Raw genomic sequence first — 22,927 nt, 5'->3', positions numbered from 1 at the left:
TCTGTCCCTCCTTCCTCTGTCCCTCCCTCCCTCCCTCTCTCCTTCTCTCCCTCCTTCCTTTCTTCCTTCCTTCATTCTTTCTTTCCTTCCATCTAAATTATAGACCCGAGATAGAACACCTTTAGTCCATTAATTATGGGGTAATGATATTGTCAGCTGGAAAATAAGAAGAGATGGCAAGCCAAATATGGAAAATTCACTCAACTGGATAACCACAGATGAAAAAAAGACAGACTGTCAGAGTTTAAGTCTCCCTGTTGACATTTATTCTTTTTTTTTTCATTCAAAATATAAACATTTAATACATTGTACTAGGTGACATTTTATGATTTCTAAGCAACACGTATTCTCCTGAGAATAAGCTAAAAACCAAGTTTTGAAATGTTCAACAGCCAGTGGGCATTGGCTATGTTCTCATTTTCTGTAGCAAATAATTTATAGCATCTGACTTTGATCCATCACAGGTTGCTTATAATGGTAAAAATGCAAATCACACTTGGAAATCTCTTGACATTCATACAAATGTGAAACACTTAGAAAATTCCACTGAAGAGTTGTGCTTCTTGAATAATGTCCAAGTTGGTTTGATAGCACCATGGGGACTCCTAGAGCCACAAGGAGGGACATGTGAAAGGCAAGCCACCTGCCTTTTTTTTTTCTCTACAAGTTTCGTTCCCCTTAAGAGCTTTGAGACCTCCTCTTTGGTGTTGGAGGGATGGAAGCTTGATCCATATGGGGTTGGTCAGTGGCCAGTGTCAGCTGATGAGCCCCAGAAGAACTGGCTAATTATGAAATAGCTCTCTGAGGATTCAGATAATCCAGGATTGAAGCAAACCCCACTTCTCCTTGGAGCAAGCCCAAACCTTCATTATTATGACTTACAAGGGTTGCCTGAGACCCTGTCTCTGCAACTCTGGGAGAGATTGCAAGGTACTGTCTGTGGTTGAACTCAGATCTGATATGGATTTCCAAAGTTTCTTTTAAAGTGAAGAGAATTGGGCCTTTATAATTTAAGACTCTTCTAGGCTTGCAAGAATTCCCTGGACCTTTTATAGTTTATGGTTAGGTCTTCAGAACTTAATTAAATTGGATCCTGGAGATGAGGCACATGGGTAGAGAAAGTAGCCCTTAGTCTCATCTTTAATTTAAAGACCATCCCTTTCATTTCTCTGTGGTAGGTCCACCCAGTTATCTTCCTCCTGGGCTTAGCAGGAAATTCTCAGGAAACTTAAAGAGGGAGCATGTTCGTGCATATTCCTAGCACATCTTACTTCTACTGAGCACATCACGTTTAGAGAAAGTGAAGTCTACAGCCCTGGCACCAGGAATATACTGTCAGTGAATTGCAGAGGCTATGCAGGGAGGGTTAATAGTAGGTGGGAGATATTAACTGGGGAAAAAAATTAGACTTTAAAGCAAAATTAATAGGAAGATCCTTTCAGCCAACTAATTATGTCATTAGAATCTATGCATTATTTTTAGGCAAAAGACTTTTTTTAACCCTAAATTGTATTATTATTATGTGCCTCTACACTTTTTTCCTTTGGTATCTTTTTCCTCATTCATTTAGTGAACATTATACTTTGTAAGGTAGATATCTGAGATTTTGTTATATAACCTAAAGACCAGTGAAGGAAAGAACCAGAAAGAAAGATGCAACATTGCATCCCCCTTGTGATGTTGACAATTTGCTTTGAATTTAATCACTTGAATGTGTCTCAGAAATCCTTCTTCTAAAGAGGAAGTCAAACTGGCTTCCTGGAATTCAACAAAATACCATTCTTGAAGGGAAAAGAAAACTTTGAACAATAGATGTCTGTTTCAACAGCCCCTACCAGTGTTCTGAAAGCACTAATTTGCTTTCAACCACACAACAAAGGCTAATTCGCCTCCTTCCCAGTTGATTCCATGGTTTGTTGGAGCTTTAAAGACACATTACCTAAATCCTTAGAAATCTTTTGTGAGAATAAACTCAACATTTTTTTAAGCAGTGATCTTTTGCTCTCTTAGTTCAAGACACTGCAGCAACTCCATCTTTGCGAAACTCAGGTGCTATTGAGCTTTTTGTTTGTTTGTTGTTTTGTTTTGTTAGTTTTTTTTGTTTTGTTTTGTTTTGTTTTCGGTTTTGGGGTTTTTTGTTTTGTTTTGTTTTGTTTTTTGTTTTTTTTTCAGGGCAAGCACCAAATAAAGGCTTCCTCCTCCTGAGAGCTGATGTTTTGTCTTTTCCTGACACAGTGTCACTTTTAATGACCCATTTAGTGCCAACTCATTTCAAAGGCAACAGGATTCATAATCTCCTCAACATAGGATGAGGTCACATGCCCATAAGCCTATCATGAACTGAAACTATTATTTAGTCAACAGGACTTTCATACACCACCCTACAGACCCTCATAGTTTAGCGGCACCGTGTGCTCTAGGATATTGAGGCCCACAGCCAGGATCATGTGGCTGGTTGGGAGCTCCGGTTTGTTGCTGCTTCTGGCCAGCCTGGTGAGACAGTGTCACATGGCATAACAGTAGCTGAGAAAATGGACAAATTCAAAACTCAAATTCTTTTGAATTTGATGCTTTATGATGCTTCTTCATCATAAAAAAGATAAAAATTCTAGGTATCACCATAATATGTGGAGGGCATGTGTTCACACACGTGTGTGTGTGTTTATATTCATGTATATGTTTATGTCTGTGCATGTGCATACATGTGTGTGTGCATGTGTATATGTGTTTATGTGTAAATGTGTGTGCATGTGTGTGTACATGTAGGCTCTCTTCTAATTGTTTAAAAGTACAATCAGTCCTTGTTTTACAAGGTCCTTCTGAACTACTGAAGTATGGAACTTGCATTTGATATATCACTATTCCTAGCAAAGAGTTAAATTTATGATGTTCATACTATGATACTAAGGCTTCCTTTCCAAGCCTTCACTGACATATCAGACATGTGCCTTGACTCAAAAACTAAAAGAGTAGCAGTGTCTGAGGGAAGTTAGTGGTCACCGACAGGCAGATGTGGATGTCAATGTTCAGGGCCTGTGGCTCACAAGGCTTTGTATTATGAGAGATTGTGTTTTTAGTTACATAGAACCTTGAAACTTGGCATTCAATGAAGGGGAGAAGCTATTCTGTTCTCAAATTTTGAGAGGTGTCATGGCCTCTGCCAGTTCTATGAGTTGTCTAATTGTTATTGATACTTCAATTGGTTGTGATTTCTACTGGTCTATGTGCTTTCTGAGATTGTGTTGTTAAAAAAACAAAAAACAAAAAACAAAAAAAAACCACCATGCATTGGGGAAGAACCAGACAACACATATTGCTTTCCTGTAGATAGACTGTCTCTATCTGGAATAGAATAGAAAATATAACATTATGGCTGCAGACCTCCAAGTGTGAGCTCTTACATGTGGACAGATCACAGAGAGCCTGCTTGACAGGGCAAGGCAGTATGAGAGGGTCCAAGATGACTACAGGATACCCGTTTAATGTTTGCCTGTTGCAGGGGCAAAGCATGGCTCTCACTGTTCATCTTCAGTAAGGATGTATAAACAAAGCAGAGAACTATGTAGAAAAGTGAATGAGAAGATGCAAATTTCAAACTTTTTAGGTAAAACAAAGTATACGAATTTTGCAGTTTTTTTCCCCAGAAGGGACTTTTGTGGGTAGAATCACCCAAGAATAATATATTCACAACTTTAACGGCCTTGATTGTGTTAATAAAGCTATTATTCCATAAAGAAAATGAAAACTGTCCCATGTTGGAAGCAGGCTTTACTGCAACAGTGCTTTGGAATGAGCCATAGGGCCAGCTATACAAAGTATAAGAGGAGAATCAAGACCAGTGCACAGCTGTTCAGTGGGGTGGGTGGAGCAGAGCTGGTCTGGCCCTTCAGCATGCATACCACCCTGGACCAGGACCCGTTGTTGGGCAGTGGGGTGATGCCTGCGACGTGGCACATGATGTTGTAGACATCCACGGATCTGATTGGAGCAGCTCTGAAGTTGGACTTGAAATCTGAAAGGCCAAAACAGATAGGCAAATGGTCATAACTTGTCACTCAGAAAAGGACGGTGGACGACTCAAAGATGGAGAAATTCCATGCAGACTCTGAGAAAGTCAGCTCCATCAATGACTGTGGCTAAGTTACTGTAAATGAGGTAGCCTATGTGGAAGGCTATAGCTTGTAAGGAACCACTTCTTCTATGGGGCACGAAGATGAGATTCTTCAAAAGACAAGTGAACAGGTACACTCTCTTCCTGCTCAGCTTCCTAGGCGTGTTACAATGGAGCTCTCCTGCAGAGACAGGCCAACTCCAGCAGTTCTGTTTCTTTAGAGCACTGGGGAATCTAGTATGGTCAGAGAACATAGACTGATTTCCCAAGTTCCTTCAAAACATCTTGAACATCATTTAGAACTTCTAGCTAGCCAAGGCTCATAGATAGGGTGCTGCCTAGAGCACCCACAACAACTTGGAAATATCTCTTTCTTCCTGCCATAGCAAGGTCTCGATGGCCCATGAAGCTAGGTAACCTCCTAGCTACTGATAGCTCACCAGCAGTGGCAGTGTTGTCCTCAATATATTTAGAGGATTAACTGAATATTGCTTAGGAGTCTTTCGGGGACCGATAAAATAATTTAGTCACAGGGGAAAGTGAGAAAATTGATGTTGGAGTTGAGATCCCAGGAAAGACTGCAAGTGACAAAGGACGAACATGACATTGTGTCTCTACTCAGATCTGTGTCAGCCTGGGATATCAAACACGGGTACGTAAAGCATGGGGCTGGTTAGACGTAGTAATATCCTCAAGGGCCACAAAAGGTGGTATCTCCCGTCTAAGCAATTGGAAGGCTTTTAGTCCAGTATGCCTGTTATTTCTCGGTGGGACAAACAATGAATGTGGAGCCCTTTCCCTTTAGAACAGTAGTTCTCCACCTTCCTAATGCTGCTACCCCTTAATAGAGTTCCTCATGTTGTGGTGACCCCCAACCATAAATGCTACTCCATAACTGGAAAGCTTGCAAGTTATGAATTGAAATGTGAATTCTAATACAGATGATCTTAGGTGACCCCCTGGAAAAGGTTGTTTGACACCCCTCCCCCAAAGGGATCGGTAGTAACCCATAGGTTGAGAACTATTGTTTTTGACAATCTGAACACAACATATACAGGCGAGTTTGCCTTTACCCTCTTCTCCAAACATCCAACAAAACACCCCAAGCTATTTTAAGGCTGAATTCAGGGCTGAGCTTTAATCCAGAGTAAACAACAGAGACCTGCACTTTTAACGCTCATCTATGAATTTTAAAGGAGAGACAGGGAACTTGAGTGGTTCCAAGCCAGACTTTCTAGCCCAGAAAAGGATCATTTCATGTGTTTTGCTACAATGATCAGATATGCTTAATTTAAAGAGACACAAACAATGTATGGGAAATATCTTCTGGAGGTTCAGTGCTGGCACCAGTCCCATCTCTGGAGTTCTAATTGTAGAAGAGAGTTATAGACACAAGCCCCTGCCACTCAGCGTTCAAGATCTAGAGCAACGACTCAAGGAATGGGTTTTTGCTTACTCCGGAGAATTAATGTTGAATTCAGTGTGAAGAGGTACCAGTGCTCTACAGGGAGAGGGCTTGGGAAATGGCACCCAAATCATACTGCCAGACATGGCAGCCATTATTACACACACACACACACACACACACACACACACACACTCACACACAAACACATATGAAGGAAGGGAGAATGGGGATCAGCATAGCTTCAAAGTAAAAACCAGAGAGAGAGAGAGAGAGAGAGAGAGAGAGAGAGAATATGGCTGCATGGGAAAATATAAGGGAGGCCATTCTCAGTGTCAAGGCACATTATATAATTAGACGAGGAAGGCAGTGACTCATCACCATCAGATGAACCCACCACAGCCTAAGAGATCAATGGAAAGTCTGTCTGAGAATCCACGCAGGCAACTCCCGATCCCCTTCTGACTTGCCGTGTGACCTGCGTATGAAGACCACACTGCCCAGCGCACCAGGCCACACCCCCATCCGGCATGGGCCTTGGAGCATGTAAGTGCCCTTCTCTGACCAGTGGAAGATGAAGCTCTGACAAAAGTCTGGGAGAGGAGGATCTTCCTTGAAATAAGATTGAAAGTACAAAATTGTGTCCTATGACTACGAACTCAGAATTCAGATTTCTCTCTGATCTAGGCCATGGGTTTCTGCTCTAAAGGCATGGACTTTTGAGCCCAAGTCAAAGAACTGCAAGTGTTTAGAACATTCCCAGGCAGGTGATCAACATCTAGTCTGATGTGAAAGGTGGAATTTCCACTAGCCCAAGATTTTGAGCCTAAATTTGGATCTAAGTTACTCGCATGGGACTAAACATGGGCATCTCGAATGGGCCAAAACATGGGCATTGTATTTGGGTATTATACTGTATCTACTGAAAAGGGAAGGCTCTGAAGGCTCACGCTGTGCCCAGCCACCTTCAGCAGCAGCTCTGAAGAGAGGCTTGCTGGCTTGCGACCACTCACTGACTCCTGCCGCATTCAGAGTCATCCCGAATGCAGTTCTCCAGGGCAAGATTAAGTGGCTGAAATTAGAAACTGGGATTAAGCACAGAGAATCTGTCTTCAGAACTCTTCTCCTTTCTGCAGGGTCAGACTCACTGGCTTGCAAGGTATCTGGGCAGCCGGGATGATGCTCAGCTTCCTCCCTAAGCAAGGAGCACTGGCAATAGATCAGGAGGGAGGCATCTCGCCCACCCCACCCCCAAGTGCAGCTAGATAGCTATTAAAGGGCTCGCTCTTAAATTTTCTTCTCAGTAAACAGCCAGTGTGTAGAGCTATTTAATCTTTCATGAGACGTGGAGCCAGGGATGTGATGGCTCGCGGGAGGCTCTCAAGGAAACATTTCGCAATTAGCCCAGTCCGTTTTCATCAGGGTTGTCCCTCTGTCTGTAAAATAGTGAGGGCTTTCCATTAGAAGGGAGCTAATGACAGAGGCTTCTGTTAATGGACAAAACATCCCTAGAGAATTTAACTCTAAGTTAGTGCAGTGCTGAGTATTTTGTTTAGAAATTTCGATGCAGGGCTAGACTGGCTTATGCTTTAAAACACACATAAATCTTGCTCATACAGTCCAACAAACAACTGTTAGGCCTTCTTAACCTAATTTTCCTTTTCTGGGGAAGAAAGTGGTGGTATTATTGACTGAAAATCCTGATCATTTGATGTTATCCCATACAAAGGCCATGACCTCGGTATATCTTCTTTCTGATCTACAACAGACCTCAGCATAATCCAAAGAGCTACCTTTCTTAATTTTTCTTGCATTGAAGCTCTCAAAGTTCTGGGCTTGGCCGACATGGAGCACACCTAACTTTTACTGGCCAATGGTAACGCTTCTAACTTTCACTGGCCAATGGTAACGCTTCTAACTTTCACTGGCCAATGATAATGCTCATAACTTTCACTGGTCAATGGTAAAGCTTCTAACTTTCACTGGCCAATGGTAATGCTTCTAACTTTCACTGGCCAATGGTAACGCTTCTAACTTTCACTGGCCAATGGTAACGCTTCTAACTTTCACTGGCCAATGGTAATGCTTCTAACTTTCACTGGCCAATGGTAACGCTTCTAACTTTCACTGGCCAATGGTAACGCTTCTAACTTTCACTGGCCAATGGTAACGCTTCTAACTTTCTGTTGGGAGCCGCGCCCACATTCGCCGTTACAAGATGGCGCTGACAGCTGTGTTCTAAGTGGTAAACAAATAATCTGCGCATGTGCCAAGGGTATCTTATGACTACTTGTGCTCTGCCTTCCCCGTGACGTCAACTCGGCCGATGGGCTGCAGCCAATCAGGGAGTGACACGTCCGAGGCGAAGGAGAATGCTCCTTAAGAGGGACGGGGTTTCGTTCTCTCTCTCTCTTGCTTTTCTCTCTCTCTTGCTTTTTCGCTCTCTTGCTTCTCGCTCTCTCTTGCTTCTTGCTCTCTTGCTTCTTGCACTCTGTTCCTGAAGATGTAAGAATAAAGCTTTGCCGCAGAAGATTCTGGTCTGTGGTGTTCTTCCTGGCCGGTCGTGAGAACGCGTCTAATAACAATTGGTGCCGAATTCCGGGACGAGAAAAAAACTCGGGACTGGCGCAAGGAGGATCCCTCATTCCGGAACCAGAACTGCGGATCACGTTTATAAAGGTTCCCGTAACACAGACTGTTGAGAAGGATTCAACTGCCGAATTCAGAACTCATCAGCTGGGGAACGGAAGTGAGAAATGGCTTTACCAGGTATGTTTGGCCTTGAACTTTTTCTAGTGTTAGGAGCCCTTTTGTTCCTTTTCACATGTTATATAGTGCTTAAGGCAGGGCTAAAAATTCTAGAGGAAATTCAGGACAAGCTATCAGAAGTAAAGCGGGGAGAGAAAGTAGGAGCAAAAAGAAAATGTAGTATACAAACTAAGTATACAGGCCTTTCCAAGGGTCTTGAACCCGAGGAAAAGTTAAGGTTAGGTAGGAATACCTGGAGAGAGATTAGAAGAAAAAGAGGAAAAAGGGAAAAGAAGAAAGATCAATTAGCGGAGGTCTATAGGAAAAGGAGCCTGTGCTCATCGCTGGATGAGCTCAGGAAGCCAGCTCTTAGTAGTTCTGAAGCAGATGAAGAATTCTCCTCTGAGGAAACAGACTGGGAGGAAGAAGCAGCCCATTACCAGCCAGCTAATTGGTCAAGAAAAAAGCCAAAAGCGGCTGGCGAAGGCCAGTTTGCTGATTGGCCTCAGGGCAATCGGCTACCAGGTGCACTCCCGCCCTATGCGGAGTCCCCGCCCTGCGTAGTGCGTCAGCCCGTAGTGCGTCAGCAATGCGCAGAGAGGCAGTGCGCAGAGAGGCAGTGCGCAGACTCATTCATTCCCCGAGAGGAACAAAGGAAAATAGAACAGGCATTTCCAGTCTTTGAAGGAGCCGAGGGTGGGCGTGTCCACGCTCCGGTAGAATACTTACAAATTAAAGAAATTGCCGAGTCGGTTCGTAAATACGGAACCAATGCTAATTTTACCTTGGTGCAGTTAGACAGGCTTGCCGGCATGGCACTAACTCCTGCCGACTGGCAAATGATTGCAAAAGCCGCTCTCCCTAATATGGGCAAATATTTGGAATGGAGATCTCTGTGGCGAGAGGCTGCACAGGCGCAGGACCGAGCAAACGCTGCTGCTTTAACTCCAGAGCAGAGAGATTGGACTTTTGACTTGTTAACGGGTCAGAGAGCTTATTCTGCTAAACCTGATAAGAGGTATCAATGGAAGGTCTTACCACAGGGGATGTCCAATAGTCCTACAATGTGCCAGCTTTATGTGCAAAAAGCTCTTTTGCCAATGAGGGAACAATTCCCCTCTTTAATTTTGCTCCTTTACATGGATGACATCCTCCTGTGCCATAAAGACCTTACCATGCTACAAAAGGCATATCCTTTTCTACTTAAAACTTTAAGTCAGTGGGGTTTACAGATAGCCACAGAAAAGGTCCAAATTTCTGATACAGGACAATTCTTGGGCTCTGTGGTGTCCCCAGATAAGATTGTGCCCCAAAAGGTAGAGATAAGAAGAGATCACCTCCATACCTTAAATGATTTTCAAAAGCTGTTGGGAGATATTAATTGGCTCAGACCTTTTTTAAAGATTCCTTCCGCTGAGTTAAGGCCTTTGTTTAGTATTTTAGAAGGAGATCCTCATATCTCCTCCCCTAGGACTCTTACTCTAGCTGCTAACCAGGCCTTACAAAAAGTGGAAAAGGCCTTACAGAATGCACAATTACAACGTATTGAGGATTCGCAGCCTTTCAGTTTGTGTGTCTTTAAGACAGCACAATTGCCAACTGCAGTTTTGTGGCAGAATGGGCCATTGTTGTGGATCCATCCAAACGTATCCCCAGCTAAAATAATAGATTGGTATCCTGATGCAATTGCACAGCTTGCCCTTAAAGGTCTAAAAGCAGCAATCACCCACTTTGGGCAAAGTCCATATCTTTTAATTGTACCTTATACCGCTGCACAGGTTCAAACCTTGGCAGCCGCATCTAATGATTGGGCAGTTTTAGTTACCTCCTTTTCAGGAAAAATAGATAACCATTATCCAAAACATCCAATCTTACAGTTTGCCCAAAATCAATCTGTTGTGTTTCCACAAATAACAGTAAGAAACCCACTTAAAAATGGGATTGTGGTATATACTGATGGATCAAAAACTGGCATAGGTGCCTATGTGGCTAATGGTAAAGTGGTATCCAAACAGTATAATGAAAATTCACCTCAAGTGGTAGAATGTTTAGTGGTCTTAGAAGTTTTAAAAACCTTTTTAAAACCCCTTAATATTGTGTCAGATTCCTATTATGTGGTTAATGCAGTAAATCTTTTAGAAGTGGCTGGAGTGATTAAGCCTTCCAGTAGAGTTGCCAATATTTTTCAGCAGATACAATTAGTTTTGTTATCTAGAAGATCTCCTGTTTATATTACTCATGTTAGAGCCCACTCAGGCCTACCTGGCCCCATGGCTCTGGGAAATGATTTGGCAGATAAGGCCACTAAAGTGGTGGCTGCTGCCCTATCATCCCCGGTAGAGGCTGCAAAAAATTTTCATAACAATTTTCATGTGACGGCTGAAACATTACGCAGTCGTTTCTCCCTGACAAGAAAAGAAGCCCGTGACATTGTTACTCAATGTCAAAGCTGCTGTGAGTTCTTGCCAGTTCCTCATGTGGGAATTAACCCACGCGGTATTCGACCTCTACAGGTCTGGCAAATGGATGTTACACATGTTTCTTCCTTTGGAAAACTTCAATATCTCCATGTGTCCATTGACACATGTTCTGGCATCATGTTTGCTTCTCCATTAACCGGAGAAAAAGCCTCACATGTGATTCAACATTGCCTTGAGGCATGGAGTGCTTGGGGGAAACCCAGACTCCTTAAGACTGATAATGGACCAGCTTATACGTCTCAAAAATTCCAACAGTTCTGCCGTCAGATGGACGTAACCCACCTGACTGGACTTCCATACAACCCTCAAGGACAGGGTATTGTTGAGCGTGCGCATCGCACCCTCAAAGCCTATCTTATAAAACAGAAGAGGGGAACTTTTGAGGAGACTGTACCCCGAGCACCAAGAGTGTCGGTGTCTTTGGCACTCTTTACACTCAATTTTTTAAATATTGATGCTCATGGCCATACTGCGGCTGAACGTCATTGTTCAGAGCCAGATAGGCCCAATGAGATGGTTAAATGGAAAAATGTCCTTGATAATAAATGGTATGGCCCGGATCCTATCTTGATAAGATCCAGGGGAGCTATCTGTGTTTTCCCACAGAATGAAAACAACCCATTTTGGATACCAGAAAGACTCACCCGAAAAATCCAGACTGACCAAGGGAATACTAATGTCCCTCGTCTTGGTGATGTCCAGGGCGTCAATAATAAAGAGAGAGCAGCGTTGGGGGATAATGTCGACATTCCCACTCCCAATGACGGTGATGTATAATGCTCAAGTATTCTCCTGCTTTTTTACCACTAACTAGGAACTGGGTTTGGCCTTAATTCAGACAGCCTTGGCTCTGTCTGGACAGGTCCAGACGACTGACACCATTAACACTTTGTCAGCCTCAGTGACTACAGTCATAGATGAACAGGCCTCAGCTAATGTCAAGATACAGAGAGGTCTCATGCTGGTTAATCAACTCATAGATCTTGTCCAGATACAACTAGATGTATTATGACAAATAACTCAGCTGGGATGTGAACAAAAGTTTCCGGGATTGTGTGTTATTTCCATTCAGTATGTTAAATTTACTAGGACAGCTAATTTGTCAAAAAGTCTTTTTCAGTATATGTTACAGAATTGGATGGCTGAATTTGAACAGATCCTTCGGGAATTGAGACTTCAGGTCAACTCCACGCGCTTGGACCTGTCCCTGACCAAAGGATTACCCAATTGGATCTCCTCAGCATTTTCCTTCTTTAAAAAATGGGTGGGATTAATATTATTTGGAGATACACTTTGCTGTGGATTAGTGTTGCTTCTTTGATTGGTCTGTAAGCTTAAGGCCCAAACTAGGAGAGACAAGGTGGTTATTGCCCAGGCGCTTGCAGGACTAGAACATGGAGCTCCCCCTGATATATGGTTATCTATGCTTAGGCAATAGGTCGCTGGCCACTCAGCTCTTATATCCCACGAGGCTAGTCTCATTGCACGGGATAGAGTGAGTGTGCTTCAGCAGCCCGAGAGAGTTGCAAGGCTAAGCACTGCAATGGAAAGGCTCTGCGGCATATATGAGCCTATTCTAGGGAGACATGTCATCTTTCATGAAGGTTCAGTGTCCTAGTTCCCTTCCCCCAGGCAAAACGACACGGGAACAGGTCAGGGTTGCTCTGGGTAAAAGCCTGTAAGCCTAAGAGCTAATCCTGTACATGGCTCCTTTACCTACACACTGGGGATTTGACCTCTATCTCCACTCTCATTAATATGGGTGGCCTATTTGCTCTTATTAAAAGGATAGGGGGAGATGTTGGGAGCCGCGCCCACATTCGCCGTTACAAGATGGCGCTGACAGCTGTGTTCTAAGTGGTAAACAAATAATCTGCGCATGTGCCAAGGGTATCTTATGACTACTTGTGCTCTGCCTTCCCCGTGACGTCAACTCGGCCGATGGGCTGCAGCCAATCAGGGAGTGACACGTCCGAGGCGAAGGAGAATGCTCCTTAAGAGGGACGGGGTTTCGTTCTCTCTCTCTCTTGCTTTTCTCTCTCTCTTGCTTTTTCGCTCTCTTGCTTCTCGCTCTCTCTTGCTTCTTGCTCTCTTGCTTCTTGCACTCTGTTCCTGAAGATGTAAGAATAAAGCTTTGCCGCAGAAGATTCTGGTCTGTGGTGTTCTTCCTGGCCGGTCGTGAGAACGCGTCTAATAACAACTTTCACTGGCCAATGGTAACGCTTCTAACTTTCACTGGCCAATGGTAACGCTTCTAACTTTCACTGGTCAATGGTAAAGCTTCTAACTTTCACTGGCCAATGGTAATGCTTCTAACTTTCACTGGCCAATGGTAATGCTTCTAACTTTCACTGGCCAATGGTAATGCTTCTAACTTTCACTGGCCAATGGTAATGCTTCTAACTTTCACTGGCCAATGGTAACGCTTCTAAATTTCACTGGCTTTTCACTGGCTAATGGTAAAGTACTTTGACACCCTCTGGTCGCTTGCCCCTGTGCCAGGAGCCCCTCCAGTGCTTTTTAAATGTTTGTTCTCGCTGATGCTGATGCTGACTTTCGGATTTGAAAATCACTTGTGGGGGTCACATGTGGAGAAGGATTTGGACCAATGTCTTTCCCCAATTGCGGCCTCTTAACATCTATTTTGTGGTTAAGTGGAGTAAACCAAGACAGACACAGTAAGGAGAGTGAGGTGACATCACCGATCTCGCCACACGGATGAGAAAAGTGGATCTCACAGGTAGATTACTCAACACACAATTGGAAATAAAGTGGACACTTTCTTGAGCAGAAGCATTTTGATCTACATGCAGGAATATGCCTTTGGAATACAAATGTCACGATAATTATATTTAATAAAGGAAAGGACAGGAATGAAAAGCGTAGCTGTGACCTGGTCACCTGATGACTGCTGATAGCTGTGGAAGTCCCTTCCCTTCTCCCTCACCCCTGATCGATCTCTCTCTCTCTCTCTCTTTCTCTGATGATATATTTCTAGCAATGTGCTCATTAGACTACTTGAGAAAACTTTTCCAGTGTGCAGATTCATAGTGCCTTGTTGATTACATTAAGCCACCAAAGAGACTCTCTTCATCTGCCTTTTATTCCAGACCTTTGGAATATAATCTGACCAAGGAAGACTCTGCACATTTACTTTTATACAAATATCTCTCGTCATTCTGGCTCATTCTCAAAGTCAATTTTTAGGTCACTTCTGAGCCTGACCTTGAATACATCCTAGCTTCTAGTAGGACTTTAAACGGACCCCACAGGGGTGAATATTTCTAGACAAAGTAGAGCCATTTAAGAGTCAGCCTCCAGGAAGCAATCGTGTCAACCTTGAGACTCACAGCTGTCAGCAAACTGCTGTCTGATAAGCCTTTCTGGACATCAGATAGCTGTGGGAAAAAAAGAAAAAAGAAAAAAACGCTTCAATGAATTAAGTAAAAAATGAATCACAGACATGTGGAATACATTTTCTTCACTGTACTCAAGGCTTAAAATTTACAAGGAGAAGTATTTGGCCACAATTGCCAAACCAAAGAAGCATTTGAAAGGAAGCCAGCAGAAGATGTTTCACTGAGAGCGGCTGGATTTGCTTAGCTTGGCTCGTAAAGAAAGTCTATAAAGAAACGGCTCCAGCTTGTATGAGCGCGGTTAGTCCCTATTAGAGCTGCTTCCTTGGAAGGCTGCCTACGAGGGTCCAGTCATCTCCTTGCCTACCAGGTCCGATGGCCAGGAAGATGCCTCTCATGTCCATGAGTTCGTTGTCATATCCGTGCCATCCTCGCTGCCAGCCTTCACGCTTGCCCGTGCTGTTCATCCAAAATGGAAGCATCTCTCGACTCTGAAATCAAGAAAGGCGATGATATCGCATTGCTCTGAGACAGTTACAGCTTCTGGGAAAACACTGACTGCAGGGTGGAGATGCCCTCATCATTATCCCTGACGGGGCTATTCCAGCTTCGGTTGGAACACTTCCTACTTCCGGGAGCTCTGACCCTTGGCAACAACCCCCTAAATTCCTACATATCTCCGCTTAAGGGGGCATTTTCTTAACCTGAGATGAATTCTATCATGTAATGAGGTTTGGAGCCACTAAGTACAGCATGCTAGCGATAGAAAGGATGTTAGAACTTGTCTAGGGCATAAAAGGAGATTTGCTTTTTATCCCAGGTTCCTGCCGTGGAGCTCCTAAAACCCTTGGAATTTCCTGTATGACTAGAGGGACTTTGGTTATTCATAATGAGCCCATTTCTCTCATACCACAGTATGCAGAGACAGCCACTGGATTGAGGGACTAGACAGTTTCAGGGTGGGGGGTGGTCACCTAAGTAGCAAATCTCCTGATTAGGTTTAAGCGTTTGTTTCTGATCCCCAACCACTGGAAGGATGAAGGTGTTGGCACTGGAGTCCTGTTGTGTAACCAATACAATATCTCATCCCCACAAAATGACACCCCAGATGTCACACCTGCTGAGCATGGTTTCAGAGACCTTCCAAGAGGGAAAAGAGCCTTGCGTCCCTCAAGTCCCACCCAGGTGTGTCCATCTGGCTGTTCCTAAGTCTTTCTTAACGAAACTGTAGTCACAAGGATAGCACTTTGCTGAGTCCTAGGATTCCTTCTATCCAACCAAAGTCAGATGGTGAGAATCCTAGCCCAAACAGGCAGAAGTGTTGATAGGAAGCCCGGGGAGCCAGGACTTGCACCTAGCAGATGAGTGGACTCGTGCGAGCACTGAATTCCTTAGCCTGTGATGTATGCTCTAACTCCGGGCATGGGATGAAACTGAACGTTCAGGTACTCAAATGTTGAAGGGTTGTTGGAAATTATGACATGCATAAAGTCACTTCATTTTGTAGTAAGGTAACCAGAGCCTCAAGGGGTCCACTTAGCACCCCCTCATACAGCCCTCCCCAGTTCCACAATACACATACATACCATGCCATTCTTCCAGCCCCACCCTCAGGAGCAAAGCTTCAACCATTCTCCTTGGTTTCCTGCATTTAGCCATTTGAAGATAACTCCCAAAGTCCTCTTACCCAGGCCTCCCTCGTCTTCATTTCCCTTGACCTCCCGTCACCTGGGAAGGGTAACAAGGCCACTGTTTTCCTGACATTTTCTAGACTACATTTCCTTAGGCTCCAGAGGCTCAGTCATGGTGAAGAGAGAGCTTAAAGCTCTGTGGGTCCTGCAGAGCCTGCAGCCTGTTGACCACAATGCTAGCCACTTTGCTGCAGACAGGTCGTGTGTTTAAGACGGTTCAGCACTGCAAGTGTTTCAAACATAGGAATAGAATCAAAAATGGCACAATTACCAGCTATGTATGGGTTGATCCCAAAAGCTAATATAGTATCATGTATTTACAGGGCCAGTACTGATGTTTACAATCATCAGAGCATCCTACTGTGGACAATACTGTCTTTTATCATTTGCAATTCAAATCCCTATAACACAGAAAGAAGTACAGCACTTTCCTGAATCCTAGTTCTAATGACCTTAAGTCAGATGGTGAGAATCCTAGCCAGATCAGGCAAATCATGGGATAAAAAATCATGTGGATAAAAGATAAGACGACCCTCTCCTTTATTATTTGTAATTAAAAGCACTACAGCACAGAAAGAAACTCTCAGTCACACAGCTATTAGGAGGCAGTGCCAGACCTAGAGAGAGGGGAGTCTGGACTTGGATTCACCATGGAGCTGAAGTTCACTTTCTCCTTTCCTGTTCTCCGATCCCGGTTAAAAGTTGGGTATCTTCTCTGCATTTCACATCCCTTGTTGGATGTAGGGATGCTTAACATTCATTTGGTGTAGTTAGGAAGGATGAGATGACTGTGTGTTGAATATCTAGCACACAGTAGGTGCTCAATAAGTTGCTGGTCTGGTCACCAGATGCTACTAACTGTGGACTGAGGCACTCTGGTTATGAGGTTGAAGCCTCTTCGGCTTGTGTAGCTATAGCTCATTGCACCCTCATCTGCTCTCACCCCATAAATCGCTCCCAGGCCTTCTGCTGTCTAAAGACAGCTTTTTCATTGGCTGTCTGTTTCCTGGCTTTCCGTCATCCCTTGTCCCCCTCCTTCCAGCTGGAGCTTATATTTTTCCATGGACATACTTTATGAACTTACTGACTTTTCATACTTCTTTTTAGGGGGGGTTGTTTTTTAGCAGGCTGTGGTGAGGAACACAACACATTCCAATTTCGCTTCATCAGCTAACTTAATCTGTGGCTTTTTCTGTTTTCTGTCTTTGAGGCAGGGATCTGGAGCCTTCTTTGAGTCACACTTGCGATGAGCCCTGAGGTGTCTCTATTCCCCACAGCCAAGGAATGAAGATAGACAATTTAACTTTAAAACTACCTTCTAAAAGGCTACTGTTTCTTAATGCACAAAGAAACACAACAGTAATCTCAGACCTGGAGGTAACTGGAGAATTGCCAAATCAAAAATATATCACCATTGTTTATTAAAGTGACAAGTTGCCACAGAGATGGGGAACCCCTCAAAAAAGCTATTTTTACTGATATAAATAGTAATAATAAACTGATCATGTAAGGAGGGAACTAATTCTTTAAAGAGAATGAGTGGACCAGGTGACATGTAAACACACCTTTAATTTCAAAACAATGACTTTTGGCATCTTTATATTATACCCCATCCTTTTTCAAGGCACACAGAAAGAACTGAGTAGGAAGGGTATAACACAGCTCTCTGATTCCAGAATGGGAGATTCTAGGCTTGGGGTCTCCAGGCTTCTGGTTGAGGAGCTGATCCTATTCAGATGCCACACAGTACCACCTAGTGACATCTTGGTGAGGTAACCCAATCCTTTAGATATGGCCAAAGGTGAGAAATACACACACACACACACACACACACACACACACACACACACACACACACACACACTCGCATGGCTGCACTGCTCATTTCATATAGAACAAGCCCAGCAGAAAGCAACCTGCACAGTGCACCAGGAATAGGGTTTTCTACATTCATCTAGGGAAGTGCCAATCCAGGAAGGCCACCAGCTGTCCCAGTTTGTGGCCCATGGAGGCTTGTGAGATTCAAGACTAGTTTTAAAACTGGATCCACCCCAAGCAAACCAGGGCCAGTTGGTGGCTCTGCATTTAACACTATGTGTGAAAGTCAAAGATCCCCACACAGTGTGATCTCCCCAGTACTTTTTGTGCCCCCCGTCATCCCCTGCCTTGCACGTGGGTAGATGCAGTGGACAGGAAGACTTCCAGGCTTTCTGTCACACACCACTCAACTCTCTGACTATTTCCAGTGGGGAGGAACTAAAAACTGCCAGCCCGGAAACCTCAGGGGAAAATGGGCGAGGGTTTTATATCTGGACACGGTTCCTTCCACTGGTGCCTGTGCTCCATTTCCAGCCCATCATTATTACAACTATGATGTGCTGACTTTAATTTGGGGTGCTAGAGGAAAAGTGATAAGACTTGCAGTTTCTAGATTAGGGCTTTGTATCAACCATCCTTGGTATAATAAGAAAAAGTAACGTTTAAATCAGAAACCAGTAAGGGAGGTTTGTTCAGGCCTTGCCCGGAGACTGTTTCTTTAAATTCCAGTGTTAGGGACTTCTTGTATTAATCAGCAGAAAGAATGGCAAGAAATGCCAGGTTGGGAGTGATCATGAAGGTGGAAGGAGGGATGGAAGGAGGAAGGAAGAAGAAGCAGCCCTAGCCATGTGGATTTGCTGTCTTCTGCTTGCACGCAGGCAGGATTCTGGCTCTGATGGATTCCTTTCACTCTGCTTCTCACCTGCTTGCTCCCATTTCTCCTGACTGATTGCTGAGTCTCGGAGAAGCATACTCCTGAGGAGGCAGAAGGTGAGTAGCTGAGGGCGTGACATCTGGCTTCTGTGGCCTGCCCTGCATCCGAGAATGAATTCTGAGGATGTGGACCTGTGATCGGGATGGATTCTCTCTCTGACCAGTGGGTCTGAAGTGGGGCCTCACAGCGACTTCCTCCTGGCTGATGGTTGTATGTTTTTCTTCCCATGGAGCCCAAAGCTGTGGTGGCCAACTTTCGAAGGGAACGTTCACCATTCATATTGGTGGCTCAGAAGCCAGGCTAGATACAGACTCCCCTGAACATGTCCTAACTTCCACTCTTAAATACCTGCGTTCTGTATGTGCATCAGGGAATGATCTTTCCCATACTGGAGCCCATTAACCCAGCACCATTAAATGGTAATTTATCATTTCAAGAGGACAGGCCTTGTTTTTATTGACTACTGTCCCAAGGTCAGATCACGTGTTCTCCATGTGGCTCTGGGAACAGCTTGAGAAAGCCCTTCCCACAAAGCCCACAAAGCTTCACCTATGGCAAACCACGCCTAAAATCAGCTTTGAGCTAATGGAACAACTGAGTAGTAAGGAGCCAAAGTAAACCTTTTTGTCTTTTAAGGTTGATGGACTCAGTTATTTTGCCATAGTAATAGAAAGCAGACTAACAAAACCACTACAAGTATAATTTTTTTCTCCTCAAGTTATTAAAAACATAATCTCCCATAGGGAGAAGAATGCTATAGAAGTTAAATTAAAATAAATAAAAGGTGAAACCTACTTAAGGTGCATTAGAACTCTAATAAAGAAAATCAATATAGTATCTTTTCCTAGGCTGGTGCACAGGTACTTTCCTCTTCTTGAGGACAGAGGAAAACTAGAGTTACATAGTATCATCTCCAACTGAATAAGAGAAACAATAATGTCCAAGTCCCATGGTGGGGGCTGGTTGAGAAGGAGTTATGCTTTCTCTTATTAACTGTGTGACAATTCTGTAGCAACTGCCTCCAAATCGAAGCATTTCTTTCTAGAGGGAAGAATGGAACTGGTAAGATTCAAGAAGCTAGTCACACTTACAGGGCTAAGAAGCTCAGAGAGTTGGAAGATTCATAAAGAAAACAAACAGACCCTCTCTAAGGTTGGTTGTAGAAGCAGGTGATGACTACCAGGCCAGTGGAGATTGTTGGTGGGGCTCAACTGTCTGTGAGTGGTCCAGGAAGCTCCAGGGCTACTGTGCTTCATTACTCAAACTGGGGTGGGCTTTCCAGGCATGCTGCTGCCTTGAGTCACCTGTGCTATGTAAGTAACAGGTGGTCGATGCTCACGTCAGCACCACCAACAAACTGGATGGTTCCTGGAATTATTGCATTGGTCTGTTTTCAATGCCCTGTCTGAGATGAAGAGGCATATATGTATATCTGAGGAAAAGTCACTGTGGTGGTTAGAATATGTTTGGCCCAGGGAGTGACACTATTTGAATGCATGGCCTTGTTAGAGTAGGTGTGTCACTGTGGGCATGAGCTTTAAGACCTTAGTCTTAGCTGCCTGGAAGCCAGTCTTCTGTCTGCCTTTGGATGAAAATGGAGAACTCTTCAGCCTCTCAAGCCCCACATCTGCCTGGATGCTACCAAGCCTTAATCTTAATGGACTGAACCTCTGAACCTGTAAGACAGCTCCAATGAAATGTCCTTTATAAGAGTTGCCTTGGTCATGGTATCTCTTCACAGCAGTAAAACCCAAACCAAGACAGTCACACAGCACAATTTCCTCAGCTTTTATACCACTGCTTTTTAAGAGTGTTACCCAGACTAGCTTCCCATCACAGATCCCTAGGAGTCCCTCGAGAGTAGCTGTCTTACACTTAGGTATGTGTGCACCATACCCCACTTGCAAGAGATCTGCTAACAATTACTCTGTTTCTATCTTTCGAAACAGGACTTAATTGATCAACCTTTGACCCCTGGTCTGACCTTGGAGAGTCTCCTGCCACAGAGCTTGATCCCTGACACAGTTAAAATGCCTGAGAGCATAGTCAACAAGGATCAAGAGAAGCCGGGGTGGAGCAAAGTGCTGGAGAGACACATTAAGTGGACCAGCGATTGCTCTTTCTTGAGTCAATTTGAAGAGGAGAAGGAGGAAGGGGGGCAGCAGAGAGGGGACCAGGGACATGCACTTCCAGACAGCTTCCACATGCCACCCCAGTCACTGTGGAGAGCAAGCTGCTTCCAGGCTTGTACATTTGACCTTCTGGAGCTCAATTAGTTGGGCCTGGACAATACCACGACAGCTGCCATGACCACTCAGAAGCCATGCTTCCCAGGTTGTCTTGATTTCCCCAAATATTTTGGAGCTCTGCCTAATGTCCCTTCAGGCGCAGGCTTTAGAATTGAGCCTGGCATGTCACACCCTTTGCTGGTGTTCAAAGCAACTCTTTTCTCTGTAGGCAGGTGTGGCCTCCTGTAGATGGATGAGCTTCTGCTCGCTCTACTTGTTTGAACTGAGCCAGGGATGTGGATAACCAGCTCAAAGCACCTTGTTCTCCCCACCTTTCTCAGAATCTTGGCCCCCTTTTGCTTTTTTTTCAGCTCAGTAGATGCTTTCCAGGGCAAGGCACAGAAATTGGACCTTAATAGTTGAGTGGGGACTGTGGAGCTCAGTAAAGCTAGAATTTCCACTCAGAGTTCTAGCACCATTCCCTATTGAAATCTTTCCTAGAGCTATTTAGAATTAGTGGATGTTGAAAGCTTGACTTAGTCTTTCTTTGGTAACTGTTTAACAATCTATAAGGTGAAGTGCTGAGCCTCTGCTATACAGTAGTACATATCCTTCTTAGGGAAAGACGAAGGACACAAAACCTGTTCTATAGGAGCCTCCAGTCTAGACCAGAGAGTCCAGAAGCAGACCAATATGGTGCCCAGCCAAATTATTTGAGGCCTTAGGAAAGTCCCAAATGAAGACAGGACTGAGTGTCTCAAGGGATGGCACCGGGGTGGGGGGCTTCAGCTGGGATTTGGAGGCCAGGAAGGACTTTGAAAGAGGTAGGATACGTCAGGAATCCTGCTGACTATTTATGGGGCTGATTGAATGGCTAGGAGATAGCCATTGTTGTTACTGTTGTTGACTGGAAATCTCAAAATAAAAAGGTTTTGATATCTTTACTATGTCAAAAATACTAAATGACTTAATGTCCAGGATGTTATTGAAACCCTTTTGTGAATAGTTGCAGGTTCACTTAGCTTTTAAATGGCCCTGGGATGACAAAGGGAGATTACTACCACAGTTTCTCCCCTCACTTGTTTTGCTATTTAAAGGTTTATGAGATGATTTTATAATTTCTGCATTTGAAAGAAAATGAGTAGAACTGGAAATCATTTTAAGTGAAACAAACCAGATGTCAAACACTCATGTTTTCTCTTATGTGTGGGCTTAGATTTAAATTTGTGTATGTGCGTGTGTGTTTCTGTCTGTTTGTCTGTCTGTCACAGTATTCATTTTAAATGTCAGGTTGACACAACCTAGAATCACCTGAGAGATGGGCTTCCAAGTGTGCTTGTAGGGGATTATCTTCATTTCATTAATAGCTTTAGGAAGACCTGACCACTGTGGGTGGTACCCATTCCCTAGGAAGGGAGTACTGGATTGGAAAAGATGATCTGAGTGCCAGCGTGCCTGTGCTTATCATTCTATTTCTGACATTGCAACCCACTGCTTCAAGCTCCTGAGGCCTAGACTTCTTGATGGATGATTATAACGTGTAACTGTGAGCTGAAAGAAACCCTTTCTCCCTTAAGTTGTTTTCATCACAGCAAGAGAACAGCAACCAAGACAGCCGTTAAACTAGAAAGAGGATCATGAGAGGGAGGAATAAATTTTAAAAGGGTGGGAGTGGCAGAACACATGTGACATGAAAACATTTGAAAGGAGAAAGGGAACCAGCTAAAAAGGTTGGGGACAGAAGGGAGGGAAGGATGGAAGGAAATATAATGCCACATAAATATGAAGATGCCACAATGAAACACATTGCTTTGAATGCTAGTTTAAAGAAGCTTTAAAAACGCAGAAGATTATCTCTAGTTAGTGAAACATTACAAGAAATCCTGCTCACAGTTATAGTTATAAAAGGTTTCCCCACCCCTAAATTCTTAGAGGATTGTTGTGAAATTACTCACAAGTAAAGATTTGGCTTTTCTTTCTTTCTCTTTCTTTCTTTCTTTCTTTCTTTCTTCCTTTTTTTCTTTCTTTCTTTCTTCCTTCCTTCCTTCCTTCCTTTCTCTTTCTCTCTCTTTCTTTCTTCCTCTCTTTCTTTCTTCCTTCCTTCCTCCCTTCCTTCCTTTCTCCCTTCCTTCCTTCCTTTCTTCCTCTCTTTCTTT

General features: G+C 43.8%; 1 protein-coding gene and 1 long non-coding RNA gene across 10 annotated transcripts in view; one reads left to right on the top strand and one right to left on the bottom strand.

The window, feature by feature from the left end:
- Positions 1-243: 243 nt before the first annotated feature.
- Enpp6 (ectonucleotide pyrophosphatase/phosphodiesterase 6) overlaps positions 244-22,927 on the bottom strand; it is a 157,566-nt gene continuing 134,882 nt past the window's right edge. For 2 of the 5 annotated variants that reach the window (XM_011242227.3, XM_006509444.4), the window contains exons 9-10: positions 14,468-14,591; positions 283-4,012 (exon numbers count right to left, since the gene is read on the bottom strand). In XM_011242227.3, coding sequence (XP_011240529.1) covers positions 3,807-4,012; positions 14,468-14,591 — 330 coding nt within the window. In that variant the 3' untranslated portion in view covers positions 283-3,806. Of the gene's footprint in view, positions 4,013-13,573; positions 14,143-14,467; positions 14,592-22,927 lie in introns of those variants that run through there. The other 3 variants (XM_017312861.1, NM_177304.4, XM_017312862.1) reach the window with 3 other exon arrangements.
- Gm31231 lies at positions 13,957-21,805 on the top strand. Of its 5 annotated transcripts, none has more exons than XR_001778551.2 (4): positions 13,957-15,285; positions 17,002-17,168; positions 18,488-18,599; positions 20,493-21,805. It is a non-coding gene; the product is annotated as a predicted gene, 31231 (long non-coding RNA). The 5 variants fall into 5 exon arrangements; XR_378941.3 differs by having other exon boundaries at positions 13,957-15,545; XR_001778552.2 differs by having other exon boundaries at positions 15,269-15,285; positions 17,006-17,168.

The sequence above is a fragment of the Mus musculus genome, chromosome 8 (assembly GCF_000001635.26).
Source record: "Mus musculus strain C57BL/6J chromosome 8, GRCm38.p6 C57BL/6J".
NCBI classification, from domain to species: domain Eukaryota; kingdom Metazoa; phylum Chordata; class Mammalia; order Rodentia; family Muridae; genus Mus; species Mus musculus.
The sequence above is the reverse complement of the archived record's forward strand: the minus strand, read 5'-3'. Positions and strand labels throughout refer to the sequence as shown.